General features: G+C 38.0%; 1 protein-coding gene across 1 annotated transcript; it reads right to left on the bottom strand.

Annotated features, from left to right (window-relative positions):
- Positions 1-519: 519 nt before the first annotated feature.
- On the bottom strand, positions 520-21,229 carry LOC308692749 (tripartite motif-containing protein 16-like; the record flags this gene model as incomplete). The annotated part of the gene is made up of 6 exons (XM_081369082.1): positions 20,639-21,229; positions 5,998-6,093; positions 5,677-5,910; positions 1,934-2,093; positions 1,736-1,783; positions 520-1,040 (listed from the first exon to the last, which is right to left on the bottom strand). Exons 1-6 carry the CDS (start codon positions 21,215-21,217, stop codon positions 520-522), a joined length of 1,638 nt encoding a protein of 545 aa, XP_081225208.1. The 5' UTR covers positions 21,218-21,229.
- Between the last annotated feature and the right edge of the window lie 1,057 nt (positions 21,230-22,286).

The raw sequence follows: 22,286 nt of genomic DNA, 5'->3' as shown, positions 1-22,286 counted from the left end.
TTTTATATTCAGTGTTTCCATAAAAGTCTCATTTTTTGTATGCATGTTTTCGTTACAAAAAAAATACAGTTACTATTATTTAACATAAAAAAAAACTTTAATTTAACAACTGAACACAGAACCACAGCAAACAAATCAAATAACTAAAGGCAAAAGTCTTAAATCCGTCTCCCCCATTGATCTGTGTTCACTACAAAGAATCGGCTCTTAGAGCCGGCTCGTTCGCGAACGACACATCACTACTTTCTATGCTTTGTTGTTTACTTTTGTCTTTGTTTGTATTTTATTGAATGGTTATTCATTTTGTATAGCAAATTGGTCAACGGCAGTTGTTTTTAATTGTGCTTTATAAATAAATTGAAATTGAAATGTATTGTTTATTAAATGTAAGTGTTTGTCGTCTTTCTGCGTCAAGCCTCTTATCTTGGATTATCTAGTCAAGCCAGTGTGACAGTCACTGATTTATCATGCAGCTCAAAGCATTATGGGTAGAAACTCTCTACAGTCTATTCTGATTCATCAACACAGTTTCACTGATGATTCGATACCAACCCAAAACCCAGGATAGAGCGGTTGAGTGAATGTGGTCTGGACTGTGTGGATGAGGCTCATCATGTCAGAGACGCTGTAGAAGGACAGCGTTCCTGCACTGTGATCCACATACACTCCTATTCTACGCCTGATGGACTTTACAGGGAGTTTAGTCTCTATGTTATTGTGTCTGAATGAGTAACTGGAGGAAGAGCAGATCAAACTCCAGGACTGATCATTACGTCCAAACACACACTCTTTACCCGATCCCTTCCTGCTGATGCTCTTGTATGACACTGATATAAACACATTATACCCACTCCACTCAATCTCCCAGTAACAGCGTCCACACACACTCTCTCTACACAACACCTGACACACATCATCAAATCTATCTGGATGATTAGGATATGACTGGACTGTTTGAGTGTAAGCAATCACTCTGTTCCTCTCAGACAGACGGACGTATTTATTCACTGTGTTCAGATCCAGATTGAGCTGATGGGAATCTGATGGAGATAAAACACATCAGAATCAGGAATTATGAATCTGTCTGATCTTTTAATGTATCTGAACTCTTCATGTTCAATATATCATCAGTGTCTCAGTGCAGTTTACCAGATATGCTGTGCAAATATCAAGCGTAGCGTCAGTTCTGGCAGGTTACGTTAGTCAAGCTCGCATCAGCTGATCCACATCTACCTATAGGAATACGACGCCTATCACCGTATACATATATAAGCTCATTCAGTATTATCAGCAGCTATCGTGTTTCTCAGGAGCTAATTACCCTCCTCCCTCCCCAGCTCCTCCTCTCGCCCAGTCAGGATTTGGCATTCTGATTCCCCTTGAATTAGAATAAATTGTTGAATTATGTTGTACTTTAAAAAATCTTGAATTAAATATATTTGCAAACATTCATGTTGGTTCTGGTCTGTTTACCACAAGGGGGGTTATTGCTGCTCTCCAGGCTCTTATTCATGCTAGGCTGCATGGATGCGCAGGGAGTTCTCGCCCAGAACGGAACCATGCCGCCAATCCAAACGGTATGCTAATTGTTAATCATATTTGACGGTAGTGGTCCTGACTGAACATCATTTACATGATCAACTCTAAAACTCTTCTGTCATGTTTTCTTTCACTTCTCCAGGAAGAACATGAACACACTCAGTGAGTTTTTCTGCTTGTTTTCTCAGTGACTTACATTGTAGGAAGTCGTTCCTGGTCCTGGGAACAATGTTGGAGAAAGTGACTGTGGAAATCAACAGACATGAAGAGTGTGATTATCATGTCAAGAGAAAATGATCCCTGCATCCGTTCCTAAGACATTTCTAATATGATCTTCTACATGATCTGAGATGATGGAGGATCATTTCTGAGAACAGAATCTCCAGGACTTTACCTCTGTCATAGATCTTCTTCAGCTCCTCTTTGCAGAAATCCTCCAGTTTGTCTCTCAGCTGACGGACAGATTCTCTCACGCCATCAAAAGAGGAGAGAGAACTGAAGGGATTGTCATTTACGTCTGTAGATTCAGGAGGAGCTGAGAGAGACTGGAAACTCTAGAGAAAACAGAAATCAAAGCTCATCACCTCCACACTTCATCAATAACCTGCTCTACTGTCAGATTTGTGCGGCTCTTGTTGATCTTTAGTAACTCTCCTCAATCCAGCACTTTCACAGCATCAGCTTCATTCTTCTCATATTCATTATGTGACATTAGAGATGCAAGTTCTAGCGTTTGTCATTTACACTATATGTGACCTTCCTAAGGGATCAGTTTGAGCTAATTTTAGTTTAAGAAATGCATGATTTTATTAGAAATACTGCAAAATCCAAATATTTAGTGTGTTTTGAAATTATATATTTAAAAAAAAATAATGACAGCAGCAGTGAAATAAAGCAACAACAACCACAACAAAACAAAAACATTTCTCCAGGAAACATGAAAGTGATTCATTCACATGTGGAAATAAAATCTAGAGGTCAGTAATATACTAACATCTCTCTCACATTAAATATTTTAAATAAAATCAACAAGATCAAGATCATTATCCTTATCAAATGCATCAATCTCCAACTTAGCTGTATTATATTGTGTAAATGTAACTCTAAACAACTTTAATACACTGGGAATTAAAGCATTTGTTTAATTCACAGAATTAAAGGACAAAGTTTACTAAATTCATATTTGTGTGATGAAAAGGCATTAATACAGTGGGGAGAACAAGTATTTGATACACTGCCGATTTTACAGGTTTTCCCACTCACAAAGCATGTAGAAGTCTGTAATGTTTATCATAGGTACTCTTCAACTGTGAGTGACGGAATCTAAAACAAAAATCCAGAAAATCACATTGCATGATTTTTAAGTAATTAATTTGCATTTTATTGCATGACATAAGTATTTGATACATCAGAAAAGCAAAACTTAATATTTGGTACAGAAACCTTTGTTTGCAATTACAGAGATCATACGTTTCCTGTAGTTCTTGACTAGGTTTGCACAGGGATTCTGGCCGACTCCTCCATACAGACCTTCTCCAGATCCTTCAGGTTTCGGGGCTGTCGCTGGGCAATATGGACTTTCAGCTCCCTCCAAATATTTTCTATTGGGTTCAGGTCTGGAGACTGGCTAGGCCACTCCAGGACCTTGAGATGCTTCTTACAGAGCTACTCCTTAGTTGCCCTGGCTGTGTGTTTCAGGTCATTGTCATGCTGGAAGACCCAGCCACGACCCATCTTCAATGCTCTTACTGAGGGAAGGAGGTTGTTGGCCAAGTTCTCGAGGATACATGGCCCCATCCTTCCTCCCCTCAATACGGTGCAGTCGTCATGTCCCCTTTGCAGAAAAGCATGCCCAAAGAATGATGTTTCCACCTCCATGCTTCACGGTTGGGATGGTGTTCTTGGGGTTGTACTCATCCTTCTTCTTCCTCCAAACACGGCGAGTGGAGTTTAGACCAAAAAGCTCTATTTTTGTCTCATCAGACCACATGACCTTCTCCCATTCCTCCTCTGGATCATACAGATGGTCATTGGCAAACTTCGGACGGGCCTGGACATGCGCTGGCTTGAGCAGGGGGACCTTGCGTGCGCTGCAGGATTTTAATCCATGACGACGTAGTGTGTTACTAATGGTTCTCTTTGAGACTGTGGTCCCAGCTCTCTTCAGGTCATTGACGAGGTCCTGCCGTGTAGTTCTGGGCTGATCCCTCATCTTCCTCATGATCATTGATGCCCCACGAGGTGAGATCTTGCATGGTGCCCCAGACCGAGGGAGATTGACCGTCATCTTGAACTTCTTCCATTTTCTAATAATTGCCCCAACAGTTGTTGCCTTCTCACCAAGCTGCTTGCCTATTGTCCTGTAGCCCATCCCAGCCTTGTGCAGGTCTACAATTTTATCCCTGATGTCCTTACGCAGCTCTCTGGTCTTGGCCATTGTGGAGAGGTTGGAGTCTGTTTGATAGAGTGTGTGGACAGGTGTCTTTTATACAGGTAACGAGTTCAAACAGGTGCAGTTAATACAGGTAATGAGTGGAGAACAGGAGGGCTTCTTAAAGAAAAACTAACAGGTCTGTGAGAGCCGGAATTCTTACTGGTTGGTAGGTGATCAAATACTAATGTCATGCAATAAAATGCAAATTAATTATTTAAAAATCATACAATGTGATTTTATGGATTTTTGTTTTAGATTCCGTCTCTCACAGCTGAAGAGTACCTATGATAAAAATTACAGACTTCCACATGCTTTGTAAGTGGGAAAACCTGCAAAATCGGCAGTGTATCAAATACTTGTTCTCCCCACTGTATGTGATTTTTTTTTCCGTTAATTTAATTTTCTATGAAATGTGAGGTACTTAACAATTATTTTATAAATGCTTGGATTTGGGGTAATTTAACTTTTAAAGTCTTCGTGTACCGGAAGTTGCAAACGACTTTTCTCCAGTGTTGTGACGTATTTCCCAGTGAGAAGGAATATTGAACAGAGGGCAGGGTTTTACTCTAGCGCTCCTCCTCTCCATCTCTGCTCATAGCAGACTAATGGTTTGAGGGGAGTGGTTAAAGGAGAACTCCGGTCAATTTTAACATTGAGCTCATTTTTTTGTACATTTGGAGTGCTGTCAATACAGAGAACAACGACAAAAATCGGTGTTGCCTACACCGAGTTATTCTATTTTTAATATTTGCACCCTGTTGACTTCAATGGGGCAAGTACTAAACCTGCTTTTAGCCTCTTAACATCCTTGATGTGTCATTACAAGTGCACAGAAAATGTGAGTGATTCCTTCAGAGTGAACACGAGTGGATCTGACTGCAGTAGATGTGAAAGAAATGTATAAAAATGATGTTATTTAAGCCAGCGCAAATACCTGTTTACATCCTGTTTTTCGGTTGAAGTCCAAAGTAGTCGATTGCCGAGTTCACGCGCATAGGTTTAGTTACCTATGATCACGCGCGTGAACTCGGCAATCGATTACTTTGGACTTCAACCAAAAAACAGGATGTAAACAGGTATTTGCGCTGGCTTAAATAACATCATTTTTATACATTTCTTTCACATCTACTGCAGTCAGATCCACTCGTGTTCACTCTGAAGGAATCACTCACATTTTCTGTGCACTTGTAATGACACATCAAGGATGTTAAGAGGCTAAAAGCAGGTTTAGTACTTGCCCCATTGAAGTGAACAGGGTGCAAATATTAAAAATAGAATAACTCGGTGTAGGCAACACCGATTTTTGTCGTTGTTCTCTGTATTGACAGCACTCCAAATGTACAAAAAAATGAGCTCAATGTTAAAACTGACCGGAGTTCTCCTTTAAAGGCAAACAATTATGAAAATACTGTCAATTCTGTCAAGTTTGAAGATCATCTGATCCAACTTTGATGAACATTACTCAAATTGCTACCATCAAGTTCACGGATTTCACCATTCTATAAGAAATCAGAAGGAAAATGAGGTAAAAAAGTTGAACTGTGAGTGAAGATGATCAGATGAGAGTCTGACTGATGATTATATAATAACCGAACACACAGATCAACACTTCAGTCAGCGGCTCATTCTGCTCTCATGAAATGTTTCTCTGAGAGTCTCTTGCTCAAGTCCACTATGATCCTGTTCTTCTGGATCTCTGTTACCTGCAGGAAATGTATGTGATCCTGTGTGTGTGAAAGCTGCTCCAGCTCAGCGTCTCTCCTCCTCAGATCATTGATCTCCTGCTCCAGTCGCTCCAGTCGTTCTTCAGCTCGACTCACTGCAGTCTTTTCCTGATCTCTGATCCGCTGTGTCGCCTCAGAGCGGCTTCTCTCAATGGAGCGGATGAGCTCAGTGAAGATCCGCTCACTGTCCTCCACTGCTGTGTGTGCAGAGCGCTGTTAGGACACACATCACAATCACACAGTGAGCTTCAGTGAGTCCTGACTGAGACTTCTCAAACTTCTCTTCTTCTCCAGACTCACCTTATGAGACTCTACAGCCTCTCTCAGCTGCTGAAGATCTTTCTCTCTCTGCTGGATCCTCTGCTGGAACGACCTCTGCGTCTCCTTCAGCTGCTTCTGCAGCACAAACCAGTAACACAGATGGCACTTTATACTGTCACTATATCAGCATGTGAAGAGTTGAATCCAGTAACAGTAGAAATAATAACCAATGGCTGGAGATTCAAACTCCTGAAGGGATGATTGATCAGTTTTACCACCATTGTACACAAATTTACATGAAGCATAAGGCCTGATTAACACAGCAAGCATAAGTATCATAAAAGTGAAACTGACTCAGATGTAAAGCTTCACAATGACAGTGTTTCTGCTGAATAACAGACCTGCGGCTCTATATAGTTTAAATGGACTCAGAAACTCTTTGCGTCTGTCGCTGCATTTAACTCGCATTATTCTTGATAGAGATATATTTTGTCAAACAATGGGTGAATATTTTCCATTATTTTATGTTGCTTTATTAAAGGGGTCATGAACTGCATTGTTTTATTGTTTTATAATGTTTCCTGGGGTGTGCACTTATAATGTTAGTATGAATTTGACATAAAAAAATTGTCATAATTTAGAAATAAAATGCATTTTTGCTACCCTGATTTTAGCCTCTGATTTGACTTCTGTTTGAAGGGGCATGTCTGCTCTGAGACTTCGGTGTAAACGCCCACTGCTGTGATTGGCTGCTGTGAGACTTCAGCGTAAACGCCCACTGCTGTGATTGGCTGCTCTTAGACTTCAATGTAAACACCCACTGCTGTGATTGGCTGTTGTGAGACTTCAGTGTAAACGCCCACTGCTGTGATTGGCTGCTGTGAGACTTCAATGTAAACACCCACTGCTGTGATTGGCTGCTGTGAGACTTCAATGTAAACGCCCACTGCTGTAATCGGCTGTTGTGAGACTTCAGTGTAAACACCCACTGCTGTGATTGGCTGTTGTGAGACTTCCATGTAAACGCCCACTGCTGTGATTGGCTGCTGTGAGACTTCAGTGTAAACGCCCACTGCTGTGATTGCCTGCTGTGAGACTTCAGTGTAAACGCCCACTGCTGTGATTGGCTGCTGTGAAACTTCAGTGTAAACGCCCACTGCTGTGATTGGCTGCTGTGAGACTTCAGTGTAAATGCCCACTGCTGTGATTGACTAACATTTTTTGCATATGAAATGGCTAGATTACAATTACATGTGGAACTCTCTCAAAAACTTTTAGCACATTTTTACTATTACAGCTCTCAATGTTAACTAATCTAGAAATGTGTTGATAATAGCATTATATTTAGATCATGGCATGAGAGGTTGCAATGATGAGCATCGTAGCATGCATCTCATCATTGTAACTCGATTTCTGCACACTAACAAATGCTTTCATCATTACTAACAGTGCAAACATAATGTAAGTAAGAGATTAGTTTATTATAAAGGGAGTTTTGGGAAGAGTCCAAAACTCACGCTGCCTTCACATGCTATCGGAAATTTCCTACTTCCCACTTTTGAAGTCATGATTACGAGCTCATCGCATTAACATTTTGACTTGAGAGGGCATTCATGTCTAAGTTTTTAATTAGGAAACTAGTATACGTTAATTCCAATAGCACTTGATGAACTCGCGCTGTTTGATTGACAGTTCCAGCGATTGAAGGGAGCGTACTTTGATCACTTTCTATATATAATTTAATCACAGTTTAAATAACGGAATATTTTAATCCAACTAAGAGAAACTATGTGAAGTTGATCGTTTTGTCACTGGTTTGATTGACTGACACATAGACAAAGAACATCTGACTGTACATGAATCATTACATCAGAAATCACTGGTCACAGATCAGGCATTAGAATTAACAGTTACTCACATGTTGTGGCATTACTATCGAGTCCATATCTTAGAAGTCTGTTTGCAAAGCCTGTGCCGAAATTGCAAATAATTTACTAAAGAATCCACAGTAAAATGTAGCAAATACAAATAAATAATGCTCAACTGAGACATTCACATTGTTCAAAATAAATAAACATATTCCTAGCATTAGGATCCTTTGGAAGGTAATGTTGTTTTTTTTAGATTGACTTGAGCTGGGAATGTCATTAGATGGCGCGCCCCTGTGTGCGACGTCGCCCTTAGAATCAACTGTGTTGAATAATGGGACACAGGAAGTGTGTTATAACTTCTGCTTTTATAATTTTAAGAGATTTTAATCATTGCAGTCTCCGTAAAGACATTCCCAAACCGTATCAATATGTGACTTTTCCTACTAGAGATAATAAAACACTGGATCACTGCTACTGTAACCTAAAAAAATGTGAATTTTGGGAAGTCTGATCACGTTGCTATTCTACTTCCATATACATAAACAGGTTAAAGGCTACCCCTGCCACCACTCGCACTGTTAATGTTTGGACTGACAGTTCTATGGCCAGCCTTCAGGGTTGTCTGGAAGCCATGGATATGAACATCTTCAAGGAGGCTGAATACAATATTCATGATTATACAGAGACAGTCAGTGACTATATCAGCTGGTGTACCTCCATACGTGTTCCAGTACGTACTGTCCATGGTTTTCCAAACCAAAAGCCTTGGTTTAATGCTGATATATGAAAAAAAGATCAAGGAAAGACGTGAGGCTTACAAGTCTGGAAGGAAAGAGGAGTATAAAAGTGCCAAACACGAACTGTGAAAGTCCATCAAAGCAGCAAAAAGGGCATGCTCCCAAAAACTTGAAAGCCTCCATCTACAGAACAACACACACATCATGTGGAAGGAAATCCAATCTATTACAAACTACAATAGGAGCACCAAAATCGCAGAGGGCACCCTGCCGGACTGCCTTAACTTTGTCAGGATTCTGCTCTTACTGTCTTGTCTGTTTTGTCATTGTTTAATGTTTCCTTGTTGGTTTTGTGTCTGAGCACATGGCTCTGTCTTTGTTTGTGTTTGCCATGTGCTCCTCTTGTCCTGCCTCCTTGTTTTCTGTTACCACGCCCCATTGTTTAGTTCTCGTCTTGCCCTCATTTCACTAATTGTGCTCACCTGATCCTCATGTGCTTTGGTCCCTTTCATTAATTGTGCTCACCTGATCCTTATGTGTTGTAGTCCCTTTATATTGTGCTTTTCCTCTTGTCTTTGCTGGTTTGTTTTGGTGTGTTGTCTGTGTTACATGTGTGCATTAAGTTTCCACAGAAATTGACAACCTCTGAGATCGTTTGGAGTTATCTTCATTCTGGTTCCCGTTTGGCTTCCACTCAACATTATTCACATCACTCATCCTCTCCGTTGTTTGATGTCCTGGTCGCCCGCCTGCTAAATGTGGTGTTCTGAGTATCCTCATCTGTACGAATTGTCCATAATTAACTGTTTGCTCACCGTTCATTCTGCGCCTGGGTTCTCTCTCTCTAAACCGTGACAAACTTCTACTGCAGATTCGTTTTAACACACAAGTATTCTACTGGCATGAAGTTGGTTTGACGTTGGACGTTCGATATTCGCATATTTAGGGACCGTCTCAAAATTACATGCGACATCGGTATAAACGTTTCTAACTTCAATAGATTTTGAAGACAATGACTTACAGTCATAAAACACACTGTACACTGTTCACCCAGGTCTCATGTATGATGCACACCTTTTAGATTTTTGATATTTATGACAATAAACTGCTAAATCATATGCAAATATTGTTATGTATTTCACTACTGTATGGGGTCATATACAAAATATGACAATATTTAAAGCTCAATAGCTTTTGAAGACAATGACTTACAGTCATACAACCAACTGTACACTGTTCATATAGGTGTCAGGTATGATGCACACCTTTTAGATTTTTGATATGTATGACAATAAACGGCTAAATCATATGCAAATATCACTATGTATTTCATTACTGTATGGGATCATGTACAAAATATGACAATATTTAAAGCTCAATAGCTTTTGAAGACAATGACTTACAGTCATACAACACACTGTACACTGTTCATATAGGTGTCAGGTATGATGCACACCTTTTAGATTTTTGATATTTATGACAATAAACGGCTAAATCATATGCAAATATTGTTATGTATTTCACTACTGTATGGGGTCATATACAAAATATGACAATATTTAAAGCTCAATAGCTTTTGAAGACAATGACTTACAGTCATACAACACACTGTACACTGTTCATATAGGTGTCAGGTATGATGCACACCTTTTAGATTTTTGATATTTATGACAATAAACGGCTAAATCATATGCAAATATCACTATGTATTTCATTACTGTATGGGATCATGTACAAAATATGACAATATTTAAAGCTCAATAGCTTTTGAAGACAGTGACTTACAGTCATACAACCAACTGTACACTGTTCATATAGGTGTCAGGTATGATGCACACCTTTTAGATTTTTGATATTTATGACAATAAACGGCTAAATCATATGCAAATATTGTTATGTATTTTACTACTGTATGGGATCATATACAAAATATGACAATATTTAAAGCTCAATAGCTTTTGAAGACAATGACTTACAGTCATACAACCAACTGTACACTGTTCATATAGGTGTCAGGTATGATGCACACCTTTTAGATTTTTGATATTTATGACAATAAACGGCTAAATCATATGCAAATATTGTTATGTATTTCACTACTGTATGGGGTCATATACAAAATATGACAATATTTAAAGCTCAATAGCTTTTGAAGACAATGACTTACAGTCATACAACCAACTGTACACTGTTCATATAGGTGTCAGGTATGATGCACACCTTTTAGATTTTTGATATTTATGACAATAAACGGCTAAATCATATGCAAATATTGTTATGTATTTTACTACTGTATGGGATCATATACAAAATATGACAATATTTAAAGCTCAATAGCTTTTGAAGACAATGACTTACAGTCATACAACACACTGTACACTGTTCATATAGGTGTCAGGTATGATGCACACCTTTTAGATTTTTGATATTTATGACAATAAACGGCTAAATCATATGCAAATATCACTATGTATTTCATTACTGTATGGGATCATGTACAAAATATGACAATATTTAAAGCTCAATAGCTTTTGAAGACAATGACTTACAGTCATACAACCAACTGTACACTGTTCATATAGGTGTCAGGTATGATGCACACCTTTTAGATTTTTGATATTTATGACAATAAACGGCTAAATCATATGCAAATATCACTATGTATTTCACTACTGTATGGGGTCATATACAAAATATGACAATATTTAAAGCTCAATAGCTTTTGAAGACAATGACTTACAGTCATACAACCAACTGTACACTGTTCATATAGGTGTCAGGTATGATGCACACCTTTTAGATTTTTGATATTTATGACAATAAACGGCTAAATCATATGCAAATATTGTTATGTATTTCACTACTGTATGGGGTCATATACAAAATATGACAATATTTAAAGCTCAATAGCTTTTGAAGACAATGACTTACAGTCATACAACACACTGTACACTGTTCATATAGGTGTCAGGTATGATGCACACCTTTTAGATTTTTGATATGTATGACAATAAACGGCTAAATCATATGCAAATATTGTTATGTATTTCACTACTGTATGGGGTCATATACAAAATATGACAATATTTAAAGCTCAATAGCTTTTGAAGACAATGACTTACAGTCATACAACCAACTGTACACTGTTCATATAGGTGTCAGGTATGATGCACACCTTTTAGATTTTTGATATGTATGACAATAAACGGCTAAATCATATGCAAATATTGTTATGTATTTCACTACTGTATGGGGTCATATACAAAATATGACAATATTTAAAGCTCAATAGCTTTTGAAGACAATGACTTACAGTCATACAACCAACTGTACACTGTTCATATAGGTGTCAGGTATGATGCACACCTTTTAGATTTTTGATATTTATGACAATAAACGGCTAAATCATATGCAAATATTGTTATGTATTTTACTACTGTATGGGATCATATACAAAATATGACAATATTTAAAGCTCAATAGCTTTTGAAGACAATGACTTACAGTCATACAACCAACTGTACACTGTTCATATAGGTGTCAGGTATGATGCACACCTTTTAGATTTTTGATATGTATGACAATAAACGGCTAAATCATATGCAAATATTGTTATGTATTTCACTACTGTATGGGGTCATATACAAAATATGACAATATTTAAAGCTCAATAGCTTTTGAAGACAATGACTTACAGTCATACAACCAACTGTACACTGTTCATATAGGTGTCAGGTATGATGCACACCTTTTAGATTTTTGATATTTATGACAATAAACGGCTAAATCATATGCAAATATCGCTATGTATTTCACTACTGTATGGGGTCATGTACAAAATATGACAATATTTAAAGCTCAATAGCTTTTGAAGACAATGACTTACAGTCATACAACCAACTGTACACTGTTCATATAGGTGTCAGGTATGATGCACACCTTTTAGATTTTTGATATTTATGACAATAAACGGCTAAATCATATGCAAATATTGTTATGTATTTTACTACTGTATGGGATCATATACAAAATATGACAATATTTAAAGCTCAATAGCTTTTGAAGACAATGACTTACAGTCATACAACACACTGTACACTGTTCATATAGGTGTCAGGTATGATGCACACCTTTTAGATTTTTGATATTTATGACAATAAACGGCTAAATCATATGCAAATATTGTTATGTATTTCACTACTGTATGGGGTCATATACAAAATATGACAATATTTAAAGCTCAATAGCTTTTGAAGACAATGACTTACAGTCATACAACCAACTGTACACTGTTCATATAGGTGTCAGGTATGATGCACACCTTTTAGATTTTTGATATTTATGACAATAAACGGCTAAATCATATGCAAATATTGTTATGTATTTTACTACTGTATGGGATCATATACAAAATATGACAATATTTAAAGCTCAATAGCTTTTGAAGACAATGACTTACAGTCATACAACCAACTGTACACTGTTCATATAGGTGTCAGGTATGATGCACACCTTTTAGATTTTTGATATTTATGACAATAAACGGCTAAATCATATGCAAATATTGTTATGTATTTCACTACTGTATGGGGTCATATACAAAATATGACAATATTTAAAGCTCAATAGCTTTTGAAGACAATGACTTACAGTCATACAACCAACTGTACACTGTTCATATAGGTGTCAGGTATGATGCACACCTTTTAGATTTTTGATATTTATGACAATAAACGGCTAAATCATATGCAAATATCACTATGTATTTCATTACTGTATGGGATCATGTACAAAATATGACAATATTTAAAGCTCAATAGCTTTTTAAGACAATGACTTACAGTCATACAACACACTGTACACTGTTCATATAGGTGTCAGGTATGATAATATGACAATATTTAAAGCTCAATAGCTTTTGAAGACAATGACATGAAATACATAACAATATTTTCATATGATTTAGCCGTTTATTGTCATAAATATCAAAAATCTAAAAGGTGTGCATCATACCTGACACCTATATGAACAGTGTACAGTGTGTTGTATGACTGTAAGTCATTGTCTTCAAAAGCTATTGAGCTTTAAATATTGTCATATTTTGTACATGACCCCATACAGTAGTGAAATACATAGTGATATTTGCATATGATTTAGCCGTTTATTGTCATAAATATCAAAAATCTAAAAGGTGTGCATCATACCTGACACCTATATGAACAGTGTACAGTTGGTTGTATGACTGTAAGTCATTGTCTTCAAAAGCTATTGAGCTTTAAATATTGTCATATTTTGTATATGATGCCATACAGTAGTGAAATACATAACAATATTTGCATATGATTTAGCCGTTTATTGTCATAAATATCAAAAATCTAAAAGGTGTGCATCATACCTGACACCTATATGAACAGTGTACAGTTGGTTGTATGACTGTAAGTCATTGTCTTCAAAAGCTATTGAGCTTTAAATATTGTCATATTTTGTATATGATCCCATACAGTAGTAAAATACATAACAATATTTGCATATGATTTAGCCGTTTATTGTCATAAATATCAAAAATCGAAAAGGTGTGCATCATACCTGACACCTATATGAACAGTGTACAGTTGGTTGTATGACTGTAAGTCATTGTCTTCAAAAGCTATTGAGCTTTAAATATTGTCATATTTTGTATATGACCCCATACAGTAGTGAAATACATAACAATATTTGCATATGATTTAGCCGTTTATTGTCATAAATATCAAAAATCTAAAAGGTGTGCATCATACCTGACACCTATATGAACAGTGTACAGTGTGTTGTATGACTGTAAGTCATTGTCTTCAAAAGCTATTGAGCTTTAAATATTGTCATATTTTGTACATGATCCCATACAGTAATGAAATACATAGTGATATTTGCATATGATTTAGCCGTTTATTGTCATACATATCAAAAATCGAAAAGGTGTGCATCATACCTGACACCTATATGAACAGTGTACAGTTGGTTGTATGACTGTAAGTCATTGTCTTCAAAAGCTATTGAGCTTTAAATATTGTCATATTTTGTATATGACCCCATACAGTAGTGAAATACATAACAATATTTGCATATGATTTAGCCGTTTATTGTCATAAATATCAAAAATCTAAAAGGTGTGCATCATACATGACACCTATATGAACAGTGTACAGTGTGTTGTATGACTGTAAGTCATTGTCTTCAAAAGCTATTGAGCTTTAAATATTGTCATATTTTGTACATGATCCCATACAGTAGTGAAATACATAGTGATATTTGCATATGATTTAGCCGTTTATTGTCATACATATCAAAAATCTAAAAGGTGTGCATCATACCTGACACCTATATGAACAGTGTACAGTGTGTTGTATGACTGTAAGTCATTGTCTTCAAAAGCTATTGAGCTTTAAATATTGTCATATTTTGTATATGACCCCATACAGTAGTGAAATACATAACAATATTTGCATATGATTTAGCCGTTTATTGTCATAAATATCAAAAATCTAAAAGGTGTGCATCATACCTGACACCTATATGAACAGTGTACAGTTGGTTGTATGACTGTAAGTCATTGTCTTCAAAAGCTATTGAGCTTTAAATATTGTCATATTTTGTATATGACCCCATACAGTAGTGAAATACATAACAATATTTGCATATGATTTAGCCGTTTATTGTCATAAATATCAAAAATCTAAAAGGTGTGCATCATACCTGACACCTATATGAACAGTGTACAGTTGGTTGTATGACTGTAAGTCATTGTCTTCAAAAGCTATTGAGCTTTAAATATTGTCATATTTTGTACATGACCCCATACAGTAATGAAATACATAGTGATATTTGCATATGATTTAGCCGTTTATTGTCATAAATATCAAAAATCTAAAAGGTGTGCATCATACCTGACACCTATATGAACAGTGTACAGTTGGTTGTATGACTGTAAGTCATTGTCTTCAAAAGCTATTGAGCTTTAAATATTGTCATATTTTGTATATGACCCCATACAGTAGTGAAATACATAACAATATTTGCATATGATTTAGCCGTTTATTGTCATAAATATCAAAAATCTAAAAGGTGTGCATCATACCTGACACCTATATGAACAGTGTACAGTTGGTTGTATGACTGTAAGTCATTGTCTTCAAAAGCTATTGAGCTTTAAATATTGTCATATTTTGTATATGACCCCATACAGTAGTGAAATACATAACAATATTTGCATATGATTTAGCCGTTTATTGTCATAAATATCAAAAATCTAAAAGGTGTGCATCATACCTGACACCTATATGAACAGTGTACAGTGTGTTGTATGACTGTAAGTCATTGTCTTCAAAAGCTATTGAGCTTTAAATATTGTCATATTTTGTATATGACCCCATACAGTAGTGAAATACATAACAATATTTGCATATGATTTAGCCGTTTATTGTCATAAATATCAAAAATCTAAAAGGTGTGCATCATACCTGACACCTATATGAACAGTGTACAGTTGGTTGTATGACTGTAAGTCATTGTCTTCAAAAGCTATTGAGCTTTAAATATTGTCATATTTTGTATATGACCCCATACAGTAGTGAAATACATAGCGATATTTGCATATGATTTAGCCGTTTATTGTCATAAATATCAAAAATCTAAAAGGTGTGCATCATACCTGACACCTATATGAACAGTGTACAGTTGGTTGTATGACTGTAAGTCATTGTCTTCAAAAGCTATTGAGCTTTAAATATTGTCATATTTTGTATATGACCCCATACAGTAGTGAAATACATAACAATATTTGCATATGATTTAGCCGTTTATTGTCATAAATATCAAAAATCTAAAAGGTGTGCATCATACCTGACACCTATATGAACAGTGTACAGTGTGTTGTATGACTGTAAGTCATTGTCTTCAAAAGCTATTGAGCTTTAAATATTGTCATATTTTGTATATGATGCCATACAGTAATGAAATACATAACAATATTTTCATATGATTTAGCCGTTTATTGTCATAAATATCAAAAATCTAAAAGGTGTGCATCATACATGAGACCTGGGTGAACAGTGTACAGTGTGTTTTATGACTGTAAGTCATTGTCTTCAAAATCTATTGAAGTTAGAAACGTTTATACCGATGTCGCATGTAATTTTGAGACGGTCCCTAAATATGCGAATACATTCCAGACACTGCAGATTCATTTCAGTTTGCCTATCGCCCGAACGGATCAGTGGACGATGCAGTAGCCTTTATTTTACACCACACACTTCAACATCTGGATTATAACAAAATATATGTTAGGATGCTATTTTTAGACTATAGCTCCGCCATTAATACCATCCGCCCTGCAAAACTCATTGTAAAGTTAACAGACCTCGGACTGCCAGCCACTACCTGCAATTGGATTTTGGACTGTCTTCTAAACAGAGCGCAGGTGGTAAAGATGGGAGGGATAATATCAGAAAATCTTACAGTTAGCACAGGCACCCCCCCAAGGCTTTTGCCTCAGCCCACAGCTCAATACACTGTACGCACATGACTGCATCTCCACTCAGGACAGCTCACTCATCATCAAATATGCAGATGATACGACCATCTTGGGCCTTATTAAGGGTGGGGTTGAGACAGGGTACAGGGAGCTGGTCAAAGACATCATTGTCTATGGAGAGGAAAATTACCTGGTCCTCAATGTAGATAAGACCAGTGAGCTCTTCATAGACTTCAGGAAGAAAAGCCCTCCTCTGCAGCCTCTCACCATCTAGGGCACTGTGGTGGAAAGGGCCAAAAGCCACAAATTCCTTAGCCTGCATTGCACATCTAACTTGAGCTGGACTACAAACACTGTTACCACAGTGAAGAAAGCTCAAAAACGCCTGTATTTTTATCAGGCTTCTAAAGAAGGCTGGGCTTGGGATGTGCCCTCTTACTCATGCCTATAGAGGACTCATAGAGAGTGTCTTGACAAAATGGCATCACTGTGTGGTTTGGAAATGTAACACAGGCAGAGAAGAAGTCTCTCCAAAGAGTTATAAAGACTGCAGAGAGAATCGTTGGGACTAACCTCCCAGCAATGACCACACTGTACATAGAGCACTGTAAGAAGAAAGCTCAGTCCATACTTAGTGACATTCATCACCCAGCTCACTCACTACTGAGGCCCAGACACAAACCCTACAGCCTTAGACACACAAGAGCGGACAGTATCATCAGGGTGCGAACTACGGGGGAGCTAGGGGGAGCTCGGCTCCCCTTAATAAGACATGGGCTCCCCTGAAAATGTGATTTGTGAAATTTTGGGGGGTCTCAAAAAATATGACAATGTGTTATTTTGACATGCAATTTGTGATCATCGTGAATTATTATTTGTAAAATAGCAAAAATATCATTCATTCATGCAGGACGGCGATTTAAACCTACCGGTAATTCACTTCAATAAAGATAACTATGCATGCTATTCTTGTCATGAGCATCAAGGTGTGGTGGCGCTATGGGGCAAATTCCACTCATGTTAACTCACAGATTCGTCAATAAAAATATAAACGAGCCCATTGATCTGCGCGCGAAGTCCTTGAAATCCATTCTGTGTTAAGGTAAGGCATGTTATTCCCAAAATGTGTTGTGGCTGGGTTGTTATAGGTTTGCGTGACTCTCGATGTCTTAGGCCTAATTGAACGGAGGAATTATGGTATTCTTCTGTAGCCCGACGAATAATTTAACCGTTGTTCAACTCAAAGACGGCCTATTTATAGACTATTTGTTGGTGGATGTTTGCTGTTTGACCTATCAATTCGGGTCGATAAAGTATAATAGGGTAAATCCTGTATAGTGATTTATCCTATATGCTTGCATAAAGCAGGTAGTGCATACACTTCCGACTTGTAGCTGTTATATATCTGTATATAAACCCATAAAACTAAGTAGTTTCTTAAGTTTGATGACTAATCTGCTTGTTTATGACATATTTATAACAGGTTATGCTGTCTTGGTAATGTCAAGTTGTCATAACAAAGATATCTGAAACAATGTCATATTTGCATAAAAAACGTCATGATTGAGAGAATGACACTTAATGACAGTTGTCATTAACATGCATAAAACCTCCTTCATATTCATGGCATGTGTCATGTCATGATTATGAAGGTGTCATGTCAGTCTTATGCACACCCCTTCAAGTAAAGTGTTACCAAAATATCTTATGGTATTCTACTACTTTAGTAAATGCATCTTGATTTAAGATTTTTTTTGATATTTGGACTGGAAACAAGACAAAAATACTAAGTAAGAAAAGCATTTTTTGCAGTGTGAGAAGGCAACAACTGTTGGCGCAATTATTAGAAAATGGAAGACGTTCAAGATGACGGCCAATCTCCCTCAGTCTGGGGCACCATGCAAGATCTCACCTTGTGGGGCATCAATGATCATGAGGAAGATGAGGGATCAGCCCAGAACTACACGGCAGGACCTGGTCAATGACCTGAAGAGAGCTGGAACCACAGTCTCAAAGAAAACCATTAGTAACACACTACGTCGTCATGGATTAAAATCCTGCAGTGCACGCAAGGTCCCCCTGCTCAAGCCAGCGCTTGTCAAGGCCCGTCTGAAGTTTGCCAATGACCATCTGGATGATCCAGAGGAGGAATGGGAGAAGGTCATGTGGTCTGATGAGACAAAAATAGAGCTTTTTGGTCTAAACTCCACTCGCCGTGTTTGGAGGAAGAAGAAGGATGAGTACAACCCCAAGAACACCATCCCAACCATGAAGCATGGAGGTGGAAACATCATTCTTTGGGGATGCTCTTCTGTAAAGGGGACAGGACGACTGCACCGTATTGAGAGGAGGAAGGATGGGGCCATGTATCGCGAGATCTTGGCCAACAACCTCCTTCCCTCAGTAAGAGCATTGAAGATGGGTCGTGGCTGGGTCTTCCAGCATGACAATGACCTGAAACACACAGCCAGGGCAACTAAGGAGTAGCTCTATAAGAAGCATCTCAAGGTCCTGGAGTGGCCTAGCCAGTCTCCAGACCTGAACCCGATAGAAAATCTTTGGAGGGAGCTGAAAGTCCATATTGCCCAGCGACAGCCCCGAAACCTGAAGGATCTGGAGAAGGTCTGTATGGAGGAGTGGGCCAAAATCCCTGTGCAAACCTAGTCAAGAACTACAGGAAACGTATGATCTCTGTAATTGCAAACAAAGGTTTCTGTACCAAATATTAAGTTCTGCTTTTCTGATGTATCAAATACTTATGTCATGCAATAAAATGCAAATTAATTACTTAAAAATCATACAATGTGATTTTCTGGATTTTTGTTTTAGATACCGTCACTCACAGTTGAAGAGTACCTATGATAAACATTACAGACCTCTACATGCTTTGTGAGTGGGAAAACCTGTAAAATCGGCAGTGTTCCCCCCACTGTATATGCAGACTAGATTTTATGATATATTCAGCCACCATGGATTCCGAAAGAAAACCGAACTGGCGGGAAAAAGTGCTACTACTTGTTGAATTAGTCGAACAGCGGAAACATGTTATAAAAGGTTCAGACCAACATTAACCAGCACTGACAAAGATGATAAATATGGGCCCTAATCTCACTAACATGCCAGTGGGGCCAACGTTGCCATGATGAAGTAGGCTTTGATTTTATTCTGCAGGGCGGCAGAGGCTTTAGTTGCAGTATTACGTAAAGAGGCACATTTCACAACCAGCTGTTGGTTACAATAAAAGCTGTTTTTAGACTAACACGTTTTCAGTTCTAAAACTTACAGGACATTCTGATGACGTCTTATAGGTGAAAATTTTATTTCTCAGTTCATGACCCCTTTAAAGCCTGTTTAACAAAAATTTTAGTTGATAAATGCTTACAGTGTATTTTCACCATATTTTCTATTAAGTTAAATGTGAAGCACAAATACGCTCAGCAGTGAAAGTCCACTTACAGCTGCTGTTCACTTCTGTGACGTCTGCAGTGTGAATGATGTTTCCTGATCATATGGTGCCAATATAAATAGTGTCAACATTATTTCATCAGTGTGTAGTTTCATACCTGTTTCTCTGTCCTCTGTGCTGCAGCTGATACAGTGTCGTGGTTTTTATGTTCGTCCATCGTACACAGCACACATATAAACTTCTGGTCAGTGCGACAGAAAACCTCAAGGAGTTTATCATGTGTTTGGCAGATCATCTCCTGCAGTCGTCCAGTGGCATCAGTCACTTTATGTGGCTTACGGGAGTGAAAATCCTCATGACGGTCAAAATGAGTTTGACAGTAAGACTCCAGACACACCAGACAGGACTTGACGGCTTTGTGTTTTCTTCCAGTACAGACGTCACACTGCACATCTCCAGCTCCAGCGTAACAGTCAGCAGGAAGTTTAGTCTTCTTCAGTTTCTCCACCGGTTCAGCCAGCATGGTGTTTTTAGCTAAAGCAGGTCTTGGCCTGAAGGTCTGTCTGCACTGAGGGCAGCTGTAGACTCTCATCTGATCCTCCTGATCCCAGCAGCCTGTAATACAGATCTTACAGTAACTGTGTCCACAGGGAATGGCCACTGGATCCTTCAGGAGATCCAGACACACTGGACACAGGAACTCATCCTGATCCACGGAAATTCTGGCTTCTGCCATTTTACTGCATGAGACACACAAACACACAACAGCTCAACTGCACTTGAGTTTTTCTGAACTCATGTGATTCCTGTTCCCTGGTTCTGTGTTTGAATGACGTGTGCAAAACAGGTTTATCAGCAAGTCTGTAATGCAGGTTCCTCATTCCTGGTCCTGGACAGCCTTATTCCTGAAGAGTTCAGTTTCAACCGTACTCCCACACACCTGGATGTTATTTTAAATGCAAAAACCTTTCTTAATGGATTCAGTTGTGTTCAGTAACAGCTGGAACAAAACTCTGTTGTGTCTCTCCAGGAGTAGCTGGGGGTGGGGTGTTCAAACCACACTTTGGCGTTCAATTGGTGATCATAGGTACTAAACCTATGCGCGTGAACTCGGCAATCGACTACTTTGGTCTTCACCCGAAAACAGGATGTAAACACAGGTATTTGCGCTGGCTGAAATAACATCATTTTTATACATTTCTTTCACATCTACTGCAGTCAGATTCACTCGTGTTCACTCTGAAGGAATCACTCACATTTTCTGTGCACTTTTAATGACACATCAAGGATGTTAAGAGGCTAAAAGCCGGTTTAAACATTGCCCCATTGAAGTCAACAGGGTGCAAATTTTAAAAATAGAATAACTCGGTGTAGGCAACACCGATTTTTGTCGTTGTTCTCTGTATTGACAGCACTCCAAATGTACAAAAAAATGAGCTCAATGTTAAAATTGGAGTTCTCCTTTAATATGACTCCGTTTATGAGTCTGACTGTACATTTCATCAACAAAAATTGGGAGCTGAAGAGCAGGTGCTTGCAGACTGTGTTCACATCAGAAAGTCATACGGCGGATAATTTAGCAGAATCTCTCTGCAGCGCATTCAAAGAGTGGGGGTTAAATGAAAAAAATCTTGCATGCATCACGACAGATAATGGGGCCAACATCATGGCTGCTGTTAGGAAATTAGAATGGCCATGGTTGAAATGTTTCGGCCACAATCCTAACCTGGCAGTCACAAACTCAATGTCAGCCGAGAAGGAGAGGACATCCAGGGCCATGGGGTTGTGCCGAAATATGGTGACTG

This window comes from Scardinius erythrophthalmus, assembly GCF_964197995.2.
Source record: "Scardinius erythrophthalmus genome assembly, chromosome: 6".
Lineage (NCBI taxonomy): Eukaryota > Metazoa > Chordata > Actinopteri > Cypriniformes > Leuciscidae > Scardinius > Scardinius erythrophthalmus.
Note: the sequence above shows the minus strand (reverse complement) of the source record. Positions and strands in the feature narration are given on the sequence as shown.